We start from the raw sequence: 27,306 nt of genomic DNA, 5'->3' as shown, positions 1-27,306 counted from the left end.
ATTTATTAATATATTATATATATATATATATATATATATATATAGTACAAAGTAAGATAGGGGTTATCGGTGTAACCCACTATGGGATATCATTTATCCAAATATTTTTTAAATGCCTACAACTTTAGTATGTTGACATCTGTAGGCAATGAAAATTAGAATTACTTTTGACCATAGGCTGAAACAGCTGTAAGAAGTAATTTCTGGATTTCAATAATTCATAATATGACTATTAAAATCTGTATTTGTATTATTATCTTATCTATTGATTTATATAATATTCTTGTATGCTTTTGATGTTCTCATTTGTAAAATGAATAAATAATCCAACATTATAATATCCGTAAGTTGATGAACAAACTGAATTTGTTTCTCCATTTTCTTATTTGTATTATATATATATATATATATATAACTCATATGTGTTATATATATAAAAACTCATATGTGTTTTGGCTGATGAGTACGGGACACTTGTATTTGCTGCAATATTTGCAGCTTTTAATAAAGCTGTTCTTCGTATGAAACAATTGTACTGAAAAACTAATCCATTCTTGTTGCTTTTTTCTTGTACATATATATATATATATATATATATATATATATAAAGAGAGAGAGGAGGAGGAAGTGCAAATGATTACAAATGAAATGATTGCTATAATGTAGCCCTTATTGTTAGCAAGAGGTAGATCACTCATGTTTTAGAATCTTTGTATTTGATGAATCTGGCTTTTTGCATTAGCTGTCAGTGGATAGCTTCTGAGATGAATGCACAGAAGTATTCTGTTCTCTGTTCTGTCTTGTCTGTCAGTTTGTAGCCTTTCTTTTTTTAGCTCTCAGATCTAATCTAAGCTGAGTTAGCTTAATCAAAGCTTAACTGATTAGCGATCAGCAAGTTTTAATTTGTCAGTCAGCATCACTCAATTTGAACGATCTGAATTTTGTTTAGGAAATTTTCCTAATTGCAGCAAAAAAAAAAAAAAATTCAGCTTCAATTGAGGCTGAGGACTGGTACAGATCTTTACAGAGTTACAGTTCATGTCAGTTTATACAGAGTAACAATTGAGCTAGGTTTATATGGAATAATAGTTGAACCAGATTGAATATGGAGCTAGAACTGAGGTAGATTTGTATGGAGTCAAAGTTAAAATAGGTTTATATGAAATAACAGCTGAGGTGACTTTATATGGAATAGTAGCTGAACTTGGCTGTATATAGAATAACAGTTGAGCCTGGATGAGCTTGGGTTTACATGAAATAACAGTTGGGCTAGATTTATATGGAGTAACAGTTGAGTTAGGTTTATATGGCGTAACAGTTGAGCTAGGGTTTATATGGAATAACTGTTGAGCTTGGTTTATATGGAATAATAGTTGAGCTAGATTTATATGGAGTAACAGTTGAGTTAGGTTTATATGGACAAACAGTTGAGCTAGGGTTTATATGGTATAACCATTGAGCTAGGTTTATATGGAATAATAGTTGAGCTAGATTTATATGGGGTAACAGTTGAGCTAGGTTTATATGGACAAACAGTTGAGCTAGGGTTTATATGGTATAACCATTGAGCTAGGTTTATATGGAATAATAGTTGTGCTAGATTTATATGGAGTAATAGTTCAGCTAGGTTTATGATAGTAACAGTTGAGCTAGGTTTATATGGAGTAACAATGAGCTAGGCTTACATGGAATAATAATAGCTCAGCTAGGTTCATATGGAATAATAGTTGAGTTAGGTTGTATGAAGTAGCAGCTGAGGTATATTTGTATTAAGTAAGAAAAACATTTCAAGAACAAATAAGATGACATTGTTCTTAATGAATTATGTTTTTAAAAAAGGACAAGAGAAGAGAGAGATATCGCTTTATAACAAGTATACTCAAAGGAGACTGTTCTAGGGCTAAATGATAACGTTGAATGACAACAGCAGCAGAAACAACCTCAACAGCAAGAAGAAGAAGAAGAAGAAGAAGAAGAAGAAGAAGAAGAAGAAGAAGAGGAGGAGGAGGAGCAGCTGCAACAAGGAGAAAAGAAACAAGAACAGTGACAACAGAAACAGTGGCAATAGCAACAACAACTACAACAATAGCAACAACAACAACAACACTCTGCCCTACTCAATTAGGAATAAGCATGTTATGTAATGTAGTAGTAGCCACTTGTAAAAGAGACACAATGATCACACTTGATGTCTGCTTTTGTGTGGAGTGACCTAGGGCTAAGCAACAGCAGCAGCAACAACAACAACAACAACAGCAACAACAACAACAGCTGATGACTATCCCATTATCACAGAAGAAAAACCTGTAGTGATCATCCAGTTGCTAGTAATTAACTAATTGATAAAATGACAACTGTGAACTAGTTTTAAGCTGTTACATGTGATGACATGGAGGATATGAGAAATGATGATGGTGATGATGATGATGATGATGATGATGATGATGATGATGATGATGATGAACATGGCAACAACGATGACAATGACATTGGTGGTGACAGTAGTAGTGGTGGTGGTGGTGGTGGTGGTGGTGGTGGTGGCGGCGGTGGCAGCAACAACAGCAGCAAAGGTAGGGATGGTGGTGACAGCGGCAGCAGTCGACAGTGGTGGTGGCAGCAATGGCAGTGGTGGTGGTGTTGGGTGTGGTTGTGGTTGTGATAATGATGATGATGCTGGTAGTAATGATAATTGTGATTTTTCTTTAATAAAGTGGATAATAAAAAAAAACTGACGATGATGATGATGATGATGATGATGATAATGATCTCATTCAGTTGTTAGATCACATCTTTCAATATTCCTCCTTTAACTCCTCATCCTCATCCTCATCCTCATCATCATCATCACCTCAATAAGAAACACTATCTCTACCACCACCACCACCACCACCACCATCATCATCATCATCATCATCATCCTCTGCTACAGAATGAAAAATTTTCCTATTACTAACAAATCAAAGGTTTGAAAGGTCAATCTTTGGTATTGACATTTTCCAAGTGCTTTTTTTTTTCTTACTATATTTTGTATTTTGTTGTTTGTTTTTTTTTTGTTCTGTATTATTTTATTATATTTATTTTTTTGCCTCAGAATTCTCTTTACAGATACTCATCATGCTGTCACAGGTTTTTATCTGGTTTTTCAATTTTGTTATTGTATCATGCCATTTAATTCTTTTATGCAACTTTGCTAGAAATATTGATGGAATCAGCCAGTAAGAAAAAGAAAAAAAGAAAACCAACTTTTCTGTATCGAGTGTACATCATGTCTAAAAGAAATGGCCTCAGGGCAAAAGATTAATGTTCAATAGCATGCAGTTAGATTAAAGACTTTTATAGCAAGCTAGATATATTTTCAAATAGCAGTTTTCATGTCTTTCTCAGTTGCTTGATTCTATCTGATACGTCTCTTTCCTACGCTCAAGGTTAATAACAGATTATTCAGTACCAGATGGCATCCAGCATTCTGAGTGTCACCATAAACTACATTCAGTAGTAGAGCATTGGTTCAGAGTTCCAGGATTTTGAAGAGTGTAGAGGTTTACTCTGACCCAGAGTAGTAACACTCACCAGGGGCCCAGTTATGGGTTAATTTGCATGTCATGGAATTACTTCTAAAAAAAAGTTACCTTCTTCACGGTTTCATGGTTTAATGGTGGATAAATTCCCCACCTGGATGGGATGCCAGTCCATCAGAGGATTACCTATTTTTGCCAGCTGAGTGGACTGGAGCAACATGAAATGAAGTGGCTTGCTCAAGAACACAGCATGTCATCTGGTCCAGAAATTGAAACCACAATCTTACAATCATGAGTCCAACACTCTAACCACTAAGCTGTGTATCTCCACATGGAATTACCTCTGGAAGAAGATTACTCAAAGTTACCCCAAAGGAGCCAGGACAGATGAGGCCCTTCAGCTCTGTAGTTGCTCATCTAAGAAATGCTAATACCATATAAATCCGGCGTCCCTACTGGGCTTGTAGCACTTGTTGCACCAGACCAAGGACACATGTGGGGATTGTGAAGGCAGCTGACTGGAGAGTGAAATCTGGTTTTTAATGCATTTATTTCCAGAACATTTTAGCATCAAATGGGCTGTTATGCATTACTCTTTTACTCTTTTACTTGTTTCAGTCATTTGACTGCGGCCATGCTGGAGCACCGCCTTTTAGTCGATCAAATCGACCCCGGGACTTATTCTTTGTAAGCCCAGTACTTATTCTATCAGTCTCTTATGCCGAACCACTAAGTGACGGGGACGTAAACACACCAGCATCAGTTGTCAAGCAATGCTAGGGGGACAAACACAGACACACAAACCCACACACACACACACACACATATATATATATATACATATATACGACAGGCTTCTTTCAGTTTCCGTCTACCGAATCCACTCACAAGGCATTGGTTGGCCCGGGGCTATAGCAGAAGACACTTGCCCAAGGTGCCACGCAGTGGGACTGAACCCGGAACCATGTGGTTGGTTAGCACTGCTTTTTAGCCACTATGATTGGATGCCCTGATGTACCTTATTCCATTATACTCTGTTCTGCATAGTCTGAATTCATTTTTTTAGCATCCATTGTTCTTTCTTGACAGGGCGAACTGATGCAGTTTCCCCATGTTGGACTGTTTGAGTTTCTAATATGTTTACGTAAGAGTGATACTTTGCATACAGCCCAGATTAACTTAAATGATTAAATGTGCTGAAGGATTATACTGACATCTTCCAAGTCAGCTTGGATGGGCACTAACTCTTTCCTTAATGCATGCAACAAATAACAAAGGAGTCAAGAACAGATCCCTGCAGGACACCAGATGTCATCACATGAGGTGCAGAATGTTGTTCCAGTGCCATGACTACTTCTTCTCAACTAAGAATGAAAGATTTAAACCAGTTATAAAAGATTAGTTGTCAGGCATATTACAGAGAGTTTTGCTACAAGTTGTTTGTGTAGTACAGAATTAAAGGCTTTGGTGAAGTCAAGGTAGACAACATCCATCCATGAGTTGCAATCTGTGATTTGGGTGTTGTCTTCAGAGATTTGATGAATTATCCTCAAAAGCTGGAATTGTGTGGGTTCAATAAGGTTATTAGAGCTCTTCCCAAGTGTCTCTCTAACACAGGACTCCATCAGTTTGGTGACATAGTTTGTGAAACTGACTGAACAGTAATTGACTGGTGATGTGCAGTCGCCCTTTCTCAACAGGAAAATAATGCTTGCAGCTTTCCACTGTTCTGAAGTAATACAGTTATTAAGGTAAAATTGGAAAAGTAGTGAAACTGGTGCAGTAGAAGGTAAAGGTGTGTGACCTAGTGGCTAGGGTGTTGTACTCGTGATCATGAGATTGTGGTTGGATAACCTAAGCCTAGATGGCCTGTTTAACCCTTTAGTGTTCAGATTATTCTGCCAAATGTAATGCTTATTTATTCCCATTGTCTTGTATTAATCATACATTATCTCATAGCTTTTAAATTTTGATGTTGTGATTGTTTATTTTTAGAATGACATTCAAGGGTAAATGTGAGAGGTTGAATCTCACCAGTTTCAACATAAAACAGTTTGAGTATTTGGGCTGGATTAAGCGCTAAAGAGTTAAAAAGTTATCAAGTGTCTCCTTTATAGCATGAAACCTCTTTCTATCCCTCCATTATACAATAACCTCTCAACTGACTCAAAGTCACTTCCCACAATACAACTTTCTTTTCACAGTCGAGGGGCTTTTGTCTTGCAAGTTACCTGGCAATCCCACTGGTTCTGGTGCCACATAAAAAGCACTGGTGCTGGAGCCATACAAACAGCTCTCAGTGTACTCTAGAAAGCGGTTGTGCATTAGGAAGTGCATCCAGCTGTAGAAGCCATACCAAAACAGAAAATAGAGCTTTGTGTTGCTCTCTGGCTCATCAGCTCCTCTTAAACCATCCAACCAATGCCAGCATGGAAAAACAGATGTTAAATGAAGATGAAGATGATGATGATGATGAAGATGATGATACGATGATGATGATGATGATGAGGAGGAGGAGGACAAACAAAGCTGGAATACATTAAATAATCACTGTTACTGTATTGCAGTATCAACTAGATTATCAGAAGTTGTTATACATCTCTTGTTACAATACACTTCCTTGCGTTGTTGTAGCTTTTGAATGAGCCACCCAGCTGGCCAGGCAGGAGCAGGCCAACATTCTTCCTGAACAGAATGCCAGTCCACTGCAGTGGCACCCATTTACAGCAGGGTGGACTGGAGCAACATAAAATGAAGTGTTTTGCTCAACAACACAACACATCGCAGGTCTGGGAATTGAAAACAAGACCTTGAGACTGCGAGTGTAACACCCTAACCACAAAGCCACATTTGACCATAGGTTTAATTAATCAATGGACATCTGGTAAACAACAACAACAATGATAAAGTAATTTTAATATATCTTTTAGGTGTATCACTCTTTTTCTCAACATTGCAACAGATGATAACATGATAAATGACTTCACACTCACACACATATGCATGCACACACACACATGTACATACACATATCATCATTATTTAATGTTCCTTTTCTATGCTGGACATAAAATGATGACCGGTGTTCCACCAAGCCTGGACCTTTCTTTCTTGGTTCAACTACTATCCGTGTAGCATCTCTTATATTCCTTCCCATGACTGTCATCTCTTGTGTCCCTGCTGTAAGGCTTCACTTCAACACTCACCACCTTAATTTAATTTGACCTTAGTCGAAAGGCACCGGTCGTTAATTTACTGTTGTATCTATTTGTAATTGTGTACCATTTCTACAGGTTTTTTTTGTCCTTGTTTTCATATACATTCGCTTGCTTTCTTCCAAGGAATCTGGTGCTCTTAGCTTAGATTTTCTTGGGGCCGGCCAGATTGGAGCAGTCTTGAGTGTAACCAGCTGAAACTGCTGAGATAATCTGGAACTTGACTGAGGATAGAAAGCTCCGAATGACTCGTCCTTGTTTTTTCCTGTTCTTTTTGGTATCGTCTAACTGTCCAGATGTTATCTTGTCACCTTTTATGTTCTTGTTCCATTTTTTGTTTTCTTTTATATATATGCTAGCAGCTAAGCCCGGTTTCACCTGGTTGGTTTGGATGATGTCACTGTAAAACCTGCTCTGTGTAAGCATTCGACTTGTTTGGGCATGCTTATGTTAAAAACAATATTAGTATGACTTTTTTGTCAAAACACTAAAAATAACTGACCAACCAAAAAAGAACCCAACCCAGATTCAACCAAATCAAAAAATAAACCCAAATACTAAGCGAACAAAGAGGAATCATCCCACTTCCATTGCATGCACACACACATAAGCACACACACATTCACACAACCCCCTTTTACATACACACACATATATTCACACAGAGTTGAAACGCTGTTTGATTAATTTTTTCGACGTACAATTTTCATCATCCCACTACCAAGTATGACATCACCCTCTTCCTTCCTTATTCATCTGTCACCCCTTCCTTTCTCATTCATAAACACAAGAGTATTATTATAGTAGATTATCTCGGTAACAATGGCCGCTATGAAAAAATACAAAGCCCAGCGACATGACTGGATTATTCTACACATCGGTGTAATTTTTCATGCAATTCCACCCAGCCGTTTGACCGTGAATCCCAAGACAAGAAAGAATTGCCCATGTCAAATTAATATGTATATATATATATATATATATATATATATATCTTGCCAGTATGGAAAACAAACATTAAAGGATGATGATATATGTATATGTGTAAAATTTTCATTTGATATATACATATGTGTGTGTGTGTGTATTTCATGTTGTTTACACAGTTGGTAATATCCTGTACCCATATTTGCATATATATATCTATATATACATATATTATTTATATCATATATATATATATATATATATGTGTGTGTGTATGTGTGTGTGTGTGTGTGTGTATACATGAATACACACACACATGCACAAATATTTAAGTAAATGCATATTTAATTACCTAGCTAATTAACTATCTGCTTTCACATATGCATGCATGTGCATGCACACAGACACACATGCACACACACAGACACACACACCATGCACACACACACACCATGCACACACACACACCCACACACACACACCATGCACACACACACACCCACACACACACCATGCACACACACACACCATGCACACACACACACCCACACACACACACCATGCACACACACACACCCACACACACACACCATGCACACACACCATGCACACACACACACCCACACACACACACCATGCACACACACCATGCACACACACACACCCACACACACACACCATGCACACACACACACCCACACACACACACCATGCACACACACCATGCACACACACACACCCACACCATGCACACACACACACCCACACACACACACCATGCACACAACCTAAATTCTTAACTGGCTAAAAGAAAGAGGTGAGAAACATTAAAGGTAGATTAGCTGAAAACAGTTGTAAATTAAATAAAGCAGGTGTGAAAACCAGCTGCAATCAATAATACCTGACAATCTAATGTCTAACCTAACATTGTTATTGTTACCGATTTCCATAAACTACATCAACATATTTCAATAATCATCACCATCATCATCGTTTAGCATCCGCTTTCCATGCTAGCATGGGTTGGACGGTTCAACTGGGGTCTGGCAAGCCAGAATGCTGCACCAGGCCCAGTTTGATCTGGCAATGTTTCTACGGATGGATGCCCTTCCTAACGCCAACCACTCCATGAGTGTAGTGGGTGCTTTTTACATGCCACCAGCACAGGCGCCAGACGAGTCTGGCAAACAGCCACGATCGGATGGTGCTATTTATGTGCCACCGGCACGGGGGCCAGGCGAGGCTGGCAATGGCCATGAACGGATGGTGTTTTTTACGTGCCACCGGCACGGGGGCCAGGCGAGGCTGGTGCTTGCACAAATTATTTGTTGCTACTTTCACCTATCCATAGCTCTAAATGTTCTCTTTTATCATTCATCACCATCACCATTATCATTATCACCAAGATCATTTAATGCATACTTTCCATGCTAGCATGGGTCAGATGAAAGCTTTCGAGGCAGAGTTTACACTGGTCAGTTGTCCTTCATGTTGCCAAATTTTACCTCTTTCCAAACAAGTTATTATTTTCCCACAGCTAAGGCTGTGAGGTGCCAGAACTGTTAGCATACTGGGTGAAATGCTTAGTGGCATTTCATCCATCTTTACGTTCTGAGTTCAAATTCTGTTGGGATTAACTTTGCCTGTCACCCTTTCGGGGTTGATAAAATAAGTCCCAGTTAAGCATTGGGTTGATGTAATTGACTTACCACTTCACCCAGAATTGCTGGCCATGTGCCAAAATTTGAAACCAATATTTTCCCACAGCTAGACATGTTTTTCACAAAACATTGGAAACAAATGATCTTTGCTTGTATGACAGTGATTCTCATTAACAACTATCAAATGACGTCTAGACAAGGGTACGCACAAGATATCGTAAATATGTATACACACACTCATTAATTGAAGTATATCTCTATATATAAAGCTGAAGCTGTCTGTGTATGGCAGGTTTGGTAGCCTTCAACTAACACTATCTCCTCTGAGACCCTGCGGCGCAAGTTGACCAAAATTGAGAGTATGATAGAAGAAAAAATTCAAATCGGACCATGTTAACAGCAAAAATTATTTACATCAAAAAGGTGCTTTTTTTTCTTTGAAAAACCCTACTTTTTACGATTTTTTTACTGCTGTGTCGCCACTTTTAGGTGTATTTCAACCAGAAAAATGTTCACTTAAAGAGAATAACATGCTACATAATGCAAAACTTTTACTTTTCAAAAATTCCAATTCTAAAGGATCGAAAAGAAAACAAGCCCGAGCAACGCTGGGGGCTATACTGCTAGTAGTATTGTGTAAACATTATGGCTCATTTTGCCAGTAGGTTTTGCATGGAGTTTGAACAGGATGTTAGATAACAGTTTATGTAAGCCCCCAGTTTTTATAGTTTGGACTTACGGTAGAGTGCAGAGTTACATAATCATGCTGTTTTGTAAGATCCTATCAAAACCTTCCCTTATCCTCAGTGCAAAACCAATTGGTAAGATCAGCCATAATAATTATATAATACTAGCAGTATCGTCCGGCGTTGCTCGGGTTTGTAAGGGAAATAACTATATAAGCATTTTTAGAGAGTTATAGCCAAAAAATGCATTAAAAATGGAAAAAAATTATGGTAAATTTTTTAAAAATTCATTGACTCATCGTAGACATTTTTAGAGAGTTACTTCCCTTATATAATAGCGGAAAAAATGCATTAAAATGGAAAAAAATGATGGTAAATTTCTTTTTAAATTGTAGACCCAGAAGGGCTCGATATGAATCACGACTATAAGATACCCGGTTTTGGTTAAACTGCACCGCAAAATGTGGGAGTAGTTAGGAATCTAAATCGTAGGAGACAGACACACAACCTTACTTTTATATATAAAGATTATACACTTTGATTAATAAACCCACTCTATTGACAAATATACAAGTGTATATATTTTCTGACTTATGAATCCTTAAGGGTAATTACCCAGTCTTATACACGCATACATATACATATATACATACACATAGGATGTGAATGGTATTTGTTTGCAATTTTCAACTTCTAATTTTATGTATATTTTTTTTACTTTCATTGTCAGTCTTTTTCTCCTTAAAAATAATTAACCATTTTTACTTTATTTTTTAGCAGAATAATTGTCTATGGAAAATTTTGAAACCCTCCTCACTCCGATTTGTAGAAGAGGCATGAAGTCCTCCTTGGAATCTGTGCAGGAAGGACAAACATGGAGGTTTCAGACTTCTTCAGCATCAGCAGAAGGATGGTGGAAAAAGTCAGAAAGGAGTTGGAAGATTCAGCATTCGTCTATGAGGTGGCAATAGAGAGAAAAACTCATGATCAACAACCTGATGCCATCAGAATGCCAGAATTCATTACTGAAATCCAGGAGACCATCAACAATGATCCCAACAAGTCGATGTGAACCACTGCAAGGGAGAAAGATGAGGATTAAAAGCTCATCAGGCAGGTGATGCATGAGGACGTTTGTTACTTTTCATACAAGATGAGGAAGGAATAATTTCTGTTCAATGCTGTGCAGGAAAAGCAACTCAACCATCAAAAAGCTGATCAACAAGTTGAAGCACCTGCTTGAAGCTAGACATGATGTGGTTCTTCTCCAATGAGACAAATTTCTGCCAAGACCAGAAGATCAACTCCCAGAACAACAGGTGGCCCACTGTTTTACCCAAAGATGTATCTAGAGTCATGCAGACGATATTTCCAGAGGCAATCATGGTCTTCAGTGCCATCCATAGTGAAGGTGATGTCATTCCACCTCACTTCTTCTTCTCCGAGAGCCTCAGGCTGGACACTGATGGCTACATCTGTGTTCTGCTGCATCAACTAGGTAGCTGCAGGGAAGTTGTACATGTGGCAGCAAGATTCAGTGCTTTGCCACACCAACTGAAAGATCCAGGCCTGGCTGTTGGAGAACTTCTTTGATCCCACAGCACTCAATATTTGGCCTCCCAACTTTCCTGATTGTCACACCCTCAACTTCTTTGTGTGGGGTGCAGTGGAATGAGAGACCAACAAATTCAGCTGCAATGCAAAGGACAAGCTGAAGGCCAGGATTGTCCAGACCTTCTAGGGCCTAAAACAGGAGATAGTAAAAAAAGGACTGTGGCTAGTTCTGAGGCTGTCATCAAGCCCAAAGGCAGGTTCATTATTTTTTCCTGTGACAATCAACAGGCAAATGAATACCATCTGCACCTAGTATATAGATGTAGGGAACAGCTACAGAGTACCTTAGCTAAGATTTGAAAAGTGAATCCACATTTTACCACATTGTCATACATGTCTTCAACACAATGTCTTAGCCATTTTGCACTTTTTTTGATTAACGAGAAAACATTGACCTGTTAGACCTTTTGTGGGGCATTCACCCCTCAAACTTAATATAGAAGTAGGATCCTATAGTCTTAAGCCATTTTGCGATTAATGAGAAAAAATTGACCTGTTAGACCTTTTTGGGGGCATTCACCACTCAACCCCCCCCCCACCGATAGAGAAGCAGGATCCTATTGTTTTCAGTTGACCTAGCTAAATTATGAAGAGTATAGACACACAAGTTAAATATTTTCTGTACATTGATCAACATGCAAAGGTAGACCTCTTACCATTTCTATCTGCATACATTCCATTTATTCTGTTTTTCTCCCTAGCAATCAGACAGATGAAACAAACTACTATCATTCAGAATGGAGAGCTACAAACAAGCTGTGTACACACAAACAACTCACTGAAGTTGTATATTTCTAGTTTATTGGAATGACTAATATTGTAATCATTTTAATAAATGGCCATCATAAGAGTTTATTCTTTCGTCAATCATTTCTCCAATGCATTATCTCATCAAATTTCATCATTTCATTCATATAAATATATATACACATGCACATATACATAAGCATTATCACTTGCACATACATAGTCTGTGTGTGTTTTGTTTATACGCCCATTTGCTGCATGATAGTGCCCCTACACAAAGACTGAGTGTTAAAGAATACTGAATGTCCCAGACCAAGTGAGGCAACTCACCTCAAATGACTGTTTATGCCCTTGTGGCAGCACAAGCAGTCAGTGCCATATTGGATGAGATCTCACGGCAGCCATCGCCATCTCCGAGACCGGAGCAAGACCTCACCTGCATCAATTTTGCCATGCATGAGATCACAACGAGGCTCGAGGTGGCAAACTGTATATAAGGGCAAAACAGAAACAGGTTCATTCTCTCTCTCTCTGCTTCGATGCAGCAGCGCTTGTTGAGCACACTTCACTGGCTGGGCCTGTCTGCATGTTGTACCTCCAGAGGCAATGTACCCGCGCTAATGGAGATACAACACCATGCACACAGCTTGAGATCAACGCACTTCACCTGTTCTGTGAAACTTGTAAATAAAGTGGTTGTAAATTGCATTTGTGCTTGAAAACTTCTTTCTTCACCTGCCGGAGCCTGAACTACGCAAAGAACAAGATATAATGGGAGAAGGCAATATCCACCCCATATTGTAAACCGTGCCTTCCATTATACCCTGTAACTTAGCAGTTTTGCAAAGAGATGAATGAATAAGTCCTGGGGTGGATTCATTTGACTACAAATTCAAGGCAGTGCCCCAACATGGTCGCAGTCTAATAACTGAAACAATTAGAAGTAAAAGAGTTGTATGTGATGAACTTCTTTCAGTTTTTGTCTATAAAATCCACTTACAAAGCTTTGGTCAGCCTGAAGCTACGGTAGAAATCCAGATCAAACTAACAACTGTCACTGGGTTTAACCCTTTCATTACTGTATTTCTGTTGAGATGCTCTGTGTTTCTTTCAATTACTTTAAATATAGCAAAGAATTTAGTAAAATAACTTAGTTATCATTAAACAAGTGTTAGGAACATAAATTGTGACTAAGGTTTGGTGTAAGATTTTAATTCAAAACTTATGAAAACAAGACATTTGTACTACAGAGCCAGAAGCAGTTTCAGCCAGGTTGGTAACAAAAGGGTTAATGTTCTTCTTTATTTTCTTGACTTGAGAAATTTGCATTGGAATTACGTAGTTGCAGTGTCTATCACTCTCTGCAATACTTTGGGACTAAAATGCCATATAAATGAATTTGGTTGATAGAAACTCTTTCTCTCCTTTAATTCACTTCTACTTACCTTGTACCTTGAGGAGCCACCTCTACTTACGGCTGCTAATGATCATCCTGACTCTCTCTACTAAAGGCAAGTATCCATGTAGCTCCACTAAAAGAATCTGCTTGCTCCTCACTCCTTCTCTTTCACACTTTAAACCCTACCACCTCACATAAATGCTGCCCCTCAACCACCACCTGGTTTTTGTAGTCTCATGAGATGCATGTCAACCTCACTAATGACCATGGCATCAAAATAACTCCTGGTACTTGCTGTAAAATGGTTAGCATTAGGAAGGGCCTTCAGTTATAGAAACCATGCTAAAGCAGACATTGGAGCCTGTTGCAGTCCTCTGGCTCACCAGCTCCTGTCAAACTGTTCAACCCATGCCAGCATGAACACAGGCATTAAATGACGGCGCCGACGATGATATATATATATATATATGGAAGCTCAATGGCCCAGTGGTTAGGGCAGCAGACTCATGGTCAGAGGATCACAGTTTCGATTCCCAGACTGAGTGTTTATTGAGCAAAAACATCTAAAGCTCCACGAGGCTCCGGCAGGGGGTGGTGGCGACCCCTGTTGTACTCTTTCGCCACAACTTTCTCTCATTCTCTCTTCTTGTTTCTTGAGTAATGCTGTGATGGATTGGCATCCCGTCCAGCTGGGGGGAACACATATGACACAGAAACCAGGAAACCGGGCCCATGAGCCTGGCTAGGCTTGAAAAGGGCGCATAAATAAATATATATATATATATATGTGCATACACACACATATGTATACTTGTCTTCATCTTTTGTTTTTTCTCTAAGTTTCAACTATATATATATATATATATATATATATATATATATATATATATATATATATATATATATATATATATATATATACAGGGGTTGGACAAAATAATGGAAACACCTTAAAATTTCAAACAAATTTTGATATGAGACAGGACCGCCTTTGGCAGTAATTACAGCTTGAATTCTATGAGGTATGGACTCGTACAAAGTTTGAATTGTTTCCAAATGAATTTTTGTCTATTCTTCAGCTAAAACAGTCTCCAATTCTTGTAGTGATGATGGTGGAGGATATTGACTCCTTACTTGTTTTTCTAAAATGCACCATAAATGTTTAATAATATTGAGATCTGGGACTGTGGTGGCCAGATAAGATGTTCAACTTCACTGGAATGTTCCTCATGCCATTCAGTAACAACTTTAGCTGTGTGAATTGGTGCATTATCATCCTGAAAGATTGTGTTTCCCGGCAGAAACAGTTCCGCAAATATAAGATGAACTTGATCAGATAAAATGCTTAAATAGTCTTGATTATTAATTTTGCCATGAAGGGAAACCATTGGGCTGGCAGAGTTTCAAGATATAGCCCCCCAGATCATCACAGATCCTCCTCCATGTTTAACAGTTGGAAGAAGGCAGTCTGGGTCAAATGCTTCTTTTGGCTATCTCCACACATATACTCAGCCAGTGGTTGGAAATAAGGTAAAGGATGACTTGTCCAAGAAAATAACATTCTTCCACTGATCTAGGGACCAATTCTGTAGGTTTTTACTCCACTGTAAACACTTTGCAATTTTTCTTTTTGAAAGTGGTGGTCTTCTGAGTATAGCCCACCTGTGAAATCCAGCTTTGTGCAGTTTCTGGTGAACAGTTTTTGTGGAAACTGGGTTCTTAAAGGTGGTCATTAAGCTCTGCAGTAATTTGGGGAGATGTACTTTTACGATCCTTTCTAACAATTCGGTCCCTATCTGAAAGTTTTGGTTTTCTTCCAGAGTTTTGTTTTGATGAGGAGGTTTTTCCGTCTTTCTCAAAGGCTGTCATTACTTTCAAGACAGTATCTGATACACCAAACATTTTGGTTGTTTTCGTTACGCTAGTGCCTTCCACACAAGCACCGACAATTTGACCTCTTTTAAGGAATTTTAATTACCTTTTTCCGATGATATCTGAAAAGAAACAGCAATTTTAGCAAAACATATTAAACAACACTAATAATAAATCAAAAAATAAACAAGCTTTTGATGGTTTTATTGATATTCAAAATTCTGATGCTAGGTGTTTCCATTATTTTGTTCAAACCCTGTATACATATATATGTATATATATATATATATACTCTCTTTTTTACTCTTTTACTTGTTTCAGTCATTTGACTGCGGCCATGCTGGAGCACCGCCTTTAGTCGAGCAAATCACCCCCGGGACTTATTCTTCATAAGCCCAGTACTTATTCTATCGGTCTCTTTTGCCGAACCGCTAAGTAACGGGGGCGTAAACACACCAGCATTGGTTGTCAAGCAATGCTAGAGGGACAAACACACACAAATATATGACAGGCTTCTTTCAGTTTCCGTCTACCAAATCCACTCACAAGGCATTGGTCGGCCCGGGGCTATAGCAGAAGACACTTGCCCAAGATGCCACGTAGTGGGACTGAACCCGGAACCATGTGGTTGGTTAGCAAGCTACTTACCATACAGCCACTCATAAATTATTTTTCTTCTGTTACTTGTTTTAGTCACTTGACTGTGACCAGGCTGGAGCACTGTCTTAACTTGAACAAATCGACCCAGGACTTATCTTTCAGCACATGGTTATGATACTCCCCCGCTACTTCTGTATGTGGTCTGAGATGCACATATCGTCAGCCACTAAAGGACATGGTCAACTGGTTAAGGTCAAACAACTGACAAGCAAATCTGTGGTATTGAGCAGAATATATGTTGTAGCCCATCTTTTATACCAAGACAAAACAATGTTCATGATAACACTTCCAATCAGTTAAGATCAGAAGCCATGAGAGCCACTGCCTGGTACTGCATCAGGGCATTTATTATTATTATTATTATTAGGGCAGTGAGTGGCAGAATCATTAGCACGGTGGAGAAAAATGCTAAGTGGCATTTCTTCAGGCTCTTTAAATTCCAAGTTCAAATTCTGCTAGGGTCGACTTTGCCTTTCAGGGTTGATAAAATAAAGTAGCAATCAAGTATTGGAGCTGATGTAATCAACCCTTCTCCTCAAAACTGCTGGTCTTGGGCCTAGATTAAAAACAGTTATTAGTGTTGTCGATTGGCAGAACTGTTCAACCGTTGAAAGAAATGCCTCCCAGTATTTCAAAGTTTTATTTTCATATATAACATATAAACATGTATATCTTTCAGAACATTGTCATTTTATAAGTTTTTGCTGGCAAATTTTAAAATTAACATAAAACATTTATTTACACGAAAGAAAATTACCGGAGAACTTTCATCTAATTCTTCGAAATCTTTCTGTTCAAACTGTATTGAAACCATTTATGGGGAACTTTTTTTTTATCACATCAACAGATCGCACACGATAAGGTTTAACAGTGCCTACTGAAGCAAGCCAGCATGCTAGCAGCATTACCATGGGTAATGGTGGGGCTAAGGCGTTGGGAAAGCCAAGCGCCCTTACAGGTATCCCCTGGCACCTCGGTGAGGCGAGCTGCCAACATTGACAAGAACTTCCAGTTTAATGGCCTAGTCCCTCCGAACGTCACAGGTTGGAAGAGATAGTTCACTGTCAGGTCCCGATACTTCAAGGTTTCTTCCGTTTGGTTACGGAAGTAGTGACCCTTCCATTGACTGCAGCATCCAGAATATGGGAGGGAGCAAAGGAGTCGCAGACTGTGTCAGTATTTGTTCTGGCTCTTTTGAGTTAACATTCTGCATTTCTTCGATGGCACTCCCACAATTTTCAAGCCTCGTGCTTATGCTAGAAACATTGAAGTGGCAGAAAAGTTGGCGCCGGATAAATGCATTGCATTATTTATTCCGGCTTTTTACGTTTTGACTTTCCTATTTTACCTTTAACCCTTTGTCTGTTCGAAGCAAGCTTTCCTTTCGCAAGTCCCAAGTTACACCAGTGGTCGAAAAAAAAAAAAAGAATGTATGATGCATGGACGCAAGGAAAATGTGTCCTGTGTATCACGTGGTTCACAGGGCAGGTAAATAGTGAACTCACCAGGGGCGATAAGATAAAGTACCAGTCAAATATTGAGGATTGACTTAATCGACTAATTTCTTGTATCTTTGTTAGAAACAATTATACAGCACGTAGATTCTTAGTAGTCTTTACAGCGTTGTAGACGGAGATGTATTTACAACCCTATATATTCTGGGTTCATCTTTCCAGGGTGGAATCTGCTGTAATGTCCTAGATATTAATAAATCTGAAAAAGGATGTTTGTCTGAATGGGACAGCCTGAGTGGGACGCAAACACGTGCTTGGCTGCGTTTGCGGATAATTATTTATTGATTTAAACCTGGATAATGGTGACCAAGCTAAAGAAATATAGTCATTATAGTACATTAGATTGTTTAAATACCGCCGGGGTCGCCTTTGCTTATCATCTTTTTGAGATTGATAAAATAAGTACTTAGTCGATAAAATAATCGGTCAACTCCACCCCACTAAATTTCAGCCCTTATGCCTAAGGTAAAAAAAAAAAAATACATTAGACATTCTGAGTTCAGCTTGGCATTTTTCTTTAGAGAGCGGGGTCGATTTTATGTCAGGGATTCTAGAGATGAATGGAATTACCATATTAGACCGAAAACAAAGATAATAGCTGGAACGAGTGTATAAATTACTTTAAGATAGTTTTTGTTTTTCAGCCTGGGTAGTTTTATGACCAGGAGAAGGAAATACCGGCGTTATGGTATATAGATTGGTTGAAGACAATTAGAGCGTCGGCAGTGGGGATTTCGGCCCTCTACGCTCTGAGTTTAATGATGGAATTCTTGGAAGGGGTTGATTTAATATCAAAGCATCTTAACTACGAATATTATATTATAAGATGAAGATGTAGGCCTGTACAGGACAGCAAGAGAGGGACATGAACACGTGCCTGGCTGCGTGTAGAAATTCAGTCCAACAGGAGAAGAACTAACGATACTAACAGTGTTAATACGTAGCGGAAACGGAGCGATCTGATTGGCTGATTGGCTGGAGTCTTGGTCGTTACCCACAATCCCTTGCAGTTTCTCTCTCAGGCACACGACGTAATGGCGGAAGACAATACATCATCTTCGGCTTCAAATGTCTCAAACAATCAAGACTCGCACAAACCAGATAATGACGGCTATAAATCACCGATGGGGAATAGATACCCTATGGGACCTGGCCCCCCGAGAGGTCCCAGAGGTGGCTTTGGTATGAGAGGTCCCAGGTGAGAATTTAATCATCCATCTCTGTTTCTGTCATGCCAATTGTTATCTTCTTCTCTTGTAATATTTTCATAATCAGCGCCGTCTTCTTCTCTCCAGGACATTATTCCTTACACTTACGTTTTCACGAAAACAAATACTTATATATACACATAAAAAAAGCCTCCCAAATATATGCATATGCCAATAAAACCACGTTTATTAAAGCCACATTAACTGCTTTCATTTGTGCTATTACTCATCATGTCTATGTCTACATAGCTTATCTACCTCGCATATACACTATGTGTTGGTGTATGTACGCGCGCTCTCTCTACATGTATATATTTTAGTGTATATAGTGCCTATATACAGTATTTTTCTTTCTATCCCACTCTCTATCTTTCTATCCCCTCTCTCTCTATGTAAGTGTATCTTTCTCCCCCCTCTCTATGTTGTATATCTGTCTCCTCCCCCTCTCTTAGTCTATCTATCTCTCACTTTCCCTAGATGTATCTATGCCTCTCTTCTCTCTTGCTCTATATTGTATCTATCCCTCTCTCTCTATGTAAGTATCTTTCTCCCCCTCTCTTAGCGTATCTATCTCTCACTTTCCCTATATGTATCTACGTCTCTCTTCCTCTATATTGTATCTTTCTTTCTCCCTCTCTCTATGTAAGTGTATATTTCTCCCTCTCTCTATGTAAGTGTATATTTCTCCCCTCTCTATGTAAGTGTATCTTTCTCCCCCCTCTCTATGTTGTATATCTGTCTCCTCCCCCTCTCTTAGCGTATCTATCTCTCACTTTCCCTATATATATATATATCTACGCCTCTCTTCTCTCCCTCTATATTGTATCTATCCCGCTCTGTATCTTTCTTTCCCCCTCTCTCTGTATGTAAGTGTATCTTTCTCCCCCTCTCTTAGCATATCTATCTATCACTTTCCTTATATGTATCTATGCTTCTCTCCCTCTCTAGTTTATCAATATATTTCTCTTCTATGTATAGATATGTGTATACTCATACACACATGTGTGTGTGTTTGTGTATGTCTATACTTATGTATATGCGTGTATGTGTCTATATATGTATAAGTGTCTAAATATATATATATATATATATGCGTGCATGTGTGTGTGTATGCATGTTTCTTTTCTTTATGTATGTCTTTATAATTAGGTTTCTAATTCCATGTTGTGTTTGTCCAGTTCAAAGTGAAGTGAAAAACGTGAAAGTGGGAAGCAGAGCGGAGATATTTATTGCAATAAATTCTCTGCCTGTTTTGAATTTTAGTGTGGAAAATTCCACTTACCTTTCTCACTGTTGCTCCACTAATGTATTCAATCATAAAAATACACCGGAAGAAACTATATGTCGATGTGCCCATAATGTATATCATATGTGTGTGTATATATATATATATATATATATGTATATTGTCATCGAATCTATACGCGATACATATATACACACATTAAATGCAACAGACAGTTGTGCGTGCCTGCATACACAATCATATATATATATATATATATATATATATATATATATGTTTGCCTTTTAAGTGATGTGCTTTTAACTGGGATCTCCCTTTTAAGTAGAAAGAATAGCCATAACTCTTTGACTGCTATTTCTAAATTCGGTGTGTGGTGAGCCAAATCGTTGCTAAACCCTTAATTACTTAGTATATATATACCGGAGTAAACACATAAATGTGAAACAAGGTGGAAAAAAGAGTACTCAAATACCAGTGGTAGAGTAATATGCTTTATTTAAAGCAGCAGAAAATTCAACAAAACCTGTTACTCTGAGTTTCCCGTTGTCGTTCATCGGACAAAAAGATGGAACTATATATATGTATATATATATATATATATACGGCATACATTCGATATGGAAGATCACCATATACACACATACACATGTGCATACACTCATACATATATTGCATATACACATACATATGTGTGTATAATAGAGTGACAAAGTGATTTGTATATTGTAATAAGATGTATTATCATGGTCGTTGAGATGTCCCGCCTGGCCACAAGCAGGCGCACACATACATTCACGTACGTACATACATACAAGTGCATATAGTGTTACACACCCACTAGTAGTGCCATAGTGTATCCGGACGTTCGTACGCGTACACACACGCTAGAGTTTATAGTTACTCACAAGTACATAGTATCAGGACGCCTGTGTATGCACGCACGTACTAGTGCTAATTAGTCACACGCACACTAATACAAACCTTGCACACATATATATGTGTGTGCGTGTGTGAATGAAAAATGATTTAAACGGCGATTTTTTTTCTGGACAGAGTTGGGAGAACGTAGACCTTTATGTGCTATGAACGACGTTCCAGCCGTGACTATCCCATCATTTTGCATATCCAGAATTAAATTGTTTGTGCCCCTGCCTTCATTTTAAAACAGTAAAATGTGATCTTAAGAAATTATACCTCTTATTTCTATGAAGCCTTTTATGTTGGTTGGACTTTTTCTATCACTGATTTTCTTAATTTAGCTCAGATTGAGCCTTCCATGACCTCTCCGCATTTTTAGTGTTATGTCCCGAATTCCATTAGCCAGGAAGGGTGTATTCGACTGCTATTGCTTACTGTTCGAGTGATCTCGTAGACACTCCTTGGTTGGCTTGTCCTATTACAGCTGGCCACAATTGATGGTCACTAGTGTATCAGTTGACCTGCCCGGCTGTTCTCACCATTATTGGATCTGACTGACCAATCCACACCCCTTAATGGTGGACAGACGTCACTGTATTTGTTGGTCCAAGTCACTATGCTGGGACTCCGCTTTGAGGGCTTAAAGTCGAACGAATCGACCTCAGTTCATATTGTTAAAGCCTGGTACCGTTAAGTTACGAGGACGTAAACAAACCAGCACCGGTTGTCAAGCGACGGTGGGGCGCAAACACAAAGACACACACACACACGGGCTTCTTTTAGTTTCTGTCTACCAAATCCACTCACAAGGCTTTGGTCAGCCTATGGCTACAGTAGAAGACACTTGTCAAAGGTGCCATGTTGAGTGCAGCTTATGTGTTACTATTATTGCTGCTGCTATTTGTTTTTCTTGACTCGTCTGTTTTCTATTAGAACTGCTGGTTTGTTGGCATCTGTTGACAGTTTTCCTTTCAAGTTGCCATTACATGACTCAGTTGACCATTCAGTCTCATTAAATCTGCCCCATCATGTATCATTGAGCACTGCATCTATTAGATCTGCCTATTCCTTGTGCATCTATTGACTGTTTAATCTCCTTTTAAAGTTGCATCTGTTGAACATTCAAATTACATTATTTTCTCTCCTTTCTTCAACTAGCGTAACCATGTATCTCTTCTGAACAGGACACCAGTTTCTATCCCTCTATCGTATCTTAACATCTGATCGCCTGGCATGAAGCCTCTTCCAACAGTTGAGGGGGAATTTGTCTTGTAAGTTACAATGGTGACCTCACTGGTGCTGGTTCCATGTAAAAAGCACTCAGTGTACTTTGTAATGTGCTTAGCATTAAGAAGGGCATCCATCTGTAGAAACTATGCCAAAGCAGAACCTGGTACAGTTCTCTAGCTTGCCAGCATGGAAAACCGACATTGTTGGTGATAATGGTATGTCACTGAATCCATCTCAAGCATTCAGTTTCATATTAACCCTTTCGTTACTGTATTTATTTTGAAATGTTCTGTGTTTCTTTTAATTAATTTTAAATATAACAAAGAATTTAGTAAAATAACTTAGTTATCATTCAGCTAGTGTTAGGGACATAAATTGTGACTAAGGTTTGGTGGAAGATTTTTAATTCAAAACTTATGAAAGCAGAATATTTGTATTCAGAGCCAGAGCCAGTTTCAGCCGGGTTGGTATCAAAAGGGTAAACCTGTCACTACTTGCATCTTTGATCATTCTTTCAATAAACTGTAACAATGTGTCAATCTGAACATTGTCTTGTATGTCATTAATTGCATCTTTAGCGATTCAGTCTCATTAAACTAGTCCTCTATTTGCATCTTTGACTGTTCATTCTTTTATTAAACCTGTAACATTTTGCACATCTTTTTGATCATTTAGTCTTTTATTAAATCTTATAATACTTGGACTTGTTGACTGTTCAGTCTTCTATTAAAGCTGTTATTTCTGGCCTTCGTTGACCATTTAGTCTTCTAGTAAATCTGATATTAATTGAGCTACTGTTGATTACTTTTCTATTAAACCTGCCAATAAAATGCATCTGTTGATTGCTCTGTCTTCTATTAAACTGTCATTTCTGCCCTTAGTTGACCGTTAAGTCTTCTGTGAAATTTGCATTTGTTGATCATATAATCTTTTAATTAAACATACCCATATGTTGACCAAGCATATATTGAAACTCTGCTGTTGCATCTATTGATCATTTGGTCTTCTATTGAAGCTGTTACCTGTGCATTTGTTGTCACTCCAATCTTCTATCAAACCTGCTATTGTCTTGATCATTTAGTAATCTATTAAACTTATATCTATTGACTATCAAGTCTTTTATTAAATGTAACAATACTTGTAGATGTTTGAAGATTGTCTTCTGTAAAATATATCATTACTTGTTCATCTTAGGCCCTGGTTTTCAATTGGGGTCCACATAAGATTTTCTTGTTAAACATTATGTGCAATAAATCTTTATATATAAAAGTAAGGTTGTGTGTTTGTCTCCTACGATTTAGATTCCTAACTACTCCCACATTTTGTGGTGCAGCTTAACCAAAACCGGGTATCTTATAGTCGTGATTCATATCGAGCCCTTCTGGGTATTAGCGCGTGTCTACGATGAGTCTACGATTTAAAAAAAAATTTACCATAATTTTTTCCCATTTTTAATGCATTTTTGGCATATATAAAGGAAGTAACTCTCTAAAAATTTATTATTAAATCTCAGAACGTAAAAAGCTACAGTAAAACCCCCCTTTGTGGTTAGCCATATTGAGATGGCTATTATACTTTACATCTCTAAAAATGCTTATATAGTTATTTCCCTTACAAACCCGAGCAACGCCAGGCGATACTGCTAGTTCTTCTATAATACACAAAATAGTTTAATCTTTTTTAATAGAATTCCTAATAAAAGTATAATGGGATTTTTAAATATCAAACGGCTATGCAGTTCCATCCGAGTAAAATTAGAATCAAAGGAGCTCCATAGTGAAAAAAAAAAAAAAATGGTTGAGAACTACTAATCTAAGTCTTCCATTAAAACTGCCTTTAACTGTATATCTGTTGACCAGTTACCAATTAAAGCAACCTCTAATTCTGCAATTGACATCTATTAAGCCTGCCAAAATTTTGCATCTGTTTACTATTGAATCTTTTGCTAAACCTGCATCTGTTGATCATTATCTTAAGGTTGCAGCTGTTGGCCATTCAGTCTACTTTGGAACTTGCTGCTAATGACCATTCAGTTTTCTATGAAACCTGCCACTTGTGTTTTATTAAAGCTATCACTACCTGCATTTCTTGACCAAGACTTCTCAAACTTGCACATTTTTAAGTACCGGTACTTATTCTATCAGTCACATTTTCTGAACCGCGAAGTTATGGGGGCGTAAAGACACGAGCACCGGTTGTCAAGCTGTGGTAGAGATAGAGAAACACAGACACAAAGACACACACACATATACGACGGGCTTCTTTCAGTTTCCGTCTACCAAATCTACTCAAGGGCTTTGGTCGGCCCAGGGCTATAGCAGAAAACACTTGTTCAAGGAGTGACCAATGACAAGAACTTCCCGTTTAATGGCCTAGTCCCTCCGAACGTCTCAAACGCCACAGGTTGGAAGAGATAGTTCACTGTCAGGTCCTGATACTTCAAGGTTTCTTCCGTTTGGTTACGGAAGCAGTGACCCTTCCATTGACTGCAGCATCCAGAATATGGGAGGGAGCAAAGGAGTGGACTGTTTTAAACCTGTATCTTTTGATATTCAAAGCTTAATCTATTGAGCATTCAGTCTTAAACTCAATCTGTTCACTAATGTCTTCTGTTAAACTTGCATCTGTTCTTCCATTACTTCTACTATTGACAAATCACCCAGTATTTGTATTGCAGGAGTAGTTGTTGTTTTTGTTGTTTATTTCTTCTCCCTTCAGCTCTCAGCAATCTCATGCTCAAAAGTCTTCAAACCATTGCATCATCATTATTTAATGTCCACATTTCCATGTTTGCATGGGTCATAAGGAATTGGTTGAGGCAAATTTTCTACACCTACATACCGTTGTAGTTACCGGTTCTCGCCTGTTTCCAGGCAAGGTTTACATGACTTCATGTAAGATTGGAAGTGTACGTCACTTGTGTACAACGATCACATGATGTCGGAACAGGGAAACGTACACGTGCGTATTATATACACAGATAAATGAATGAATGAGACCTCAATATTATGTGAATACATGATATCGAGGTCTCATTCATTCTTTTGTTGTCATGCCATTTCTATTTCTATTTATATATTTGAGAAAATGAATAGAGATGGCTTTTTTGTGGGGATAATTTTTATTGAAAAATAATGTTTACAGCGAGTTACTCTTCTTAAATGGTAAAAGAAATATATAAACAAATACAAAAGCACGTATGTATAAGAAAGAAAAAGGAAAAAAATTAAATAAAGCTAAAGGTAAAAATAAATATAAAAATAGTAATTGAAAACATAGGGGGAAAGAGAGTTAAGTATTTCAAGAATAAATGGAATGGAATATTTTGGAGTGGTCAATCAGAAGATGACCAGTGGGGTGCCTAGTGATTTCAGGTCACTTATTCATTCAGTTCTCACAGGTAGTATGATGTACACACATACATACATACATATATATATATATATATATATATATATACACACACACACACACACACACAATCAAACTACAACTCCTAATTGCATCTTTCTCTTCCTCACATTTCCTCCTCATACATTATGATTGTTTTCCAATCCCCTTTCTTGCTCTCAACTGCCCTGCTCACTGTATCACTGTTCCCCACATCCCCACCACCTTATTTTTCTAACCAGGTTTTATGCTCATTTTTGTTCTGAGTATACCCTAGCACTACACTATCACTTCTGCTCTCTCACACTTTTGCTATTTCCTACTTTCTTACCCTTTGGTCACTCTCTCTCTCTTGTTTTCCCTCTGACTAGGTAACCAAGTATCACTTTTACATCAGTACACTTGTTTCTGGTTTTTGACCTCTCTCTCTGGGTAACCATGTCCCTCCTCTATAGCAAGGTACCTATTTCTGCCTCTCTATTTCTCGGTTACTCTAACCTTTTATCATTTGATACTGGATCACCTCCTCTAATGCCTCCTCTGTTGTGGTAAGGCATGCCTCTGTCTCTTTGCCACTCTAACTTTCATCCTCTGACATAAATTCCCTGCCCCTCTCACAATTCCTTGTCTTGTGAGTTACTTGGTTACCCAGCTAACGCTGGTGCCACGTTAAAAGCATCCAGTCCACACTTTAATGTGGTTGGCATCTGGAATGGCATCCAGCTGTAAAAATCTTGCCAAAAGTAACTTCACCTATGCTAGTGCCACATAAAAAGCACCGAGTCCACTGCAGAGTGGTTGGTGTTAGGAAGAACATCAAACCGTAAAATCCCTGCCAAAACAGACACAGTAGCTTTGGGTAGGTTTTCTACCTCGCCGGCTCCTGTCAACGGTCCTGCCCATGTCAGCATGGAAGATGGACGTTAAACATCCATACATATGCACACATACACACACACACATGCACATATATACACCTGCACACACATACACCCACATATATATACAATATACAAATATATGCATATACATACACATATACACACATCTCTACCACATATACACTCTCTCACACACACACATACAAGCATACATACATTTATATATACATATATATACACGTGTGTGTGTATATATATATGTGTGTGTGTGTGTGTCTATGTATTTATACCATCTGTGAGAACTGAATGGATAGGTGGCTTGAAATTAGCAGTCACCCCATTGGTCATCTTCTGACAAGTCAGTGATATTGACCATTCCAAAATATTCCATTTCTTTATTCTTGATGTACTTAACTCTCCTTCTCCCCATGTTCTCAATTCCCCCTTCTTTCTCTTCTTTCTTTCTTTCTATACACACTTGCTTTTGTATTTTTTAATATATTTTGTTATCTAAATCTTTTGCTATTTAAGCAACCAGTAAAAACATATATTTTTCAGTTTGAAAACAGCTATTTGAAGCTTGAAACTCACTGAAAACATTATTATCAAAATTATCCCCT

The 27,306-nt window shown here is 38.2% G+C and overlaps 1 protein-coding gene across 5 annotated transcripts in view; it reads left to right on the top strand.

The window, feature by feature from the left end:
- The first annotated feature begins 18,805 nt into the window (after window positions 1–18,805).
- LOC115215076 (transcription elongation regulator 1) overlaps window positions 18,806–27,306 on the top strand; it is a 91,930-nt gene continuing 83,429 nt past the window's right edge. For 3 of the 5 annotated variants that reach the window (XM_036505439.1, XM_036505438.1, XM_036505437.1), the window contains exon 1: window positions 18,806–19,011. In XM_036505439.1, the coding sequence (XP_036361332.1) occupies window positions 18,848–19,011 (164 nt within the window). In that variant the 5' untranslated portion in view covers window positions 18,806–18,847. The remainder of the gene's footprint in view (window positions 19,012–27,306) is intronic. The other 2 variants (XM_029784234.2, XM_029784233.2) reach the window with 1 other exon arrangement.

The sequence above is a fragment of the Octopus sinensis genome, linkage group LG8 (assembly GCF_006345805.1).
Source record: "Octopus sinensis linkage group LG8, ASM634580v1, whole genome shotgun sequence".
Lineage (NCBI taxonomy): Eukaryota > Metazoa > Mollusca > Cephalopoda > Octopoda > Octopodidae > Octopus > Octopus sinensis.
Note: the sequence above shows the minus strand (reverse complement) of the source record. Positions and strands in the feature narration are given on the sequence as shown.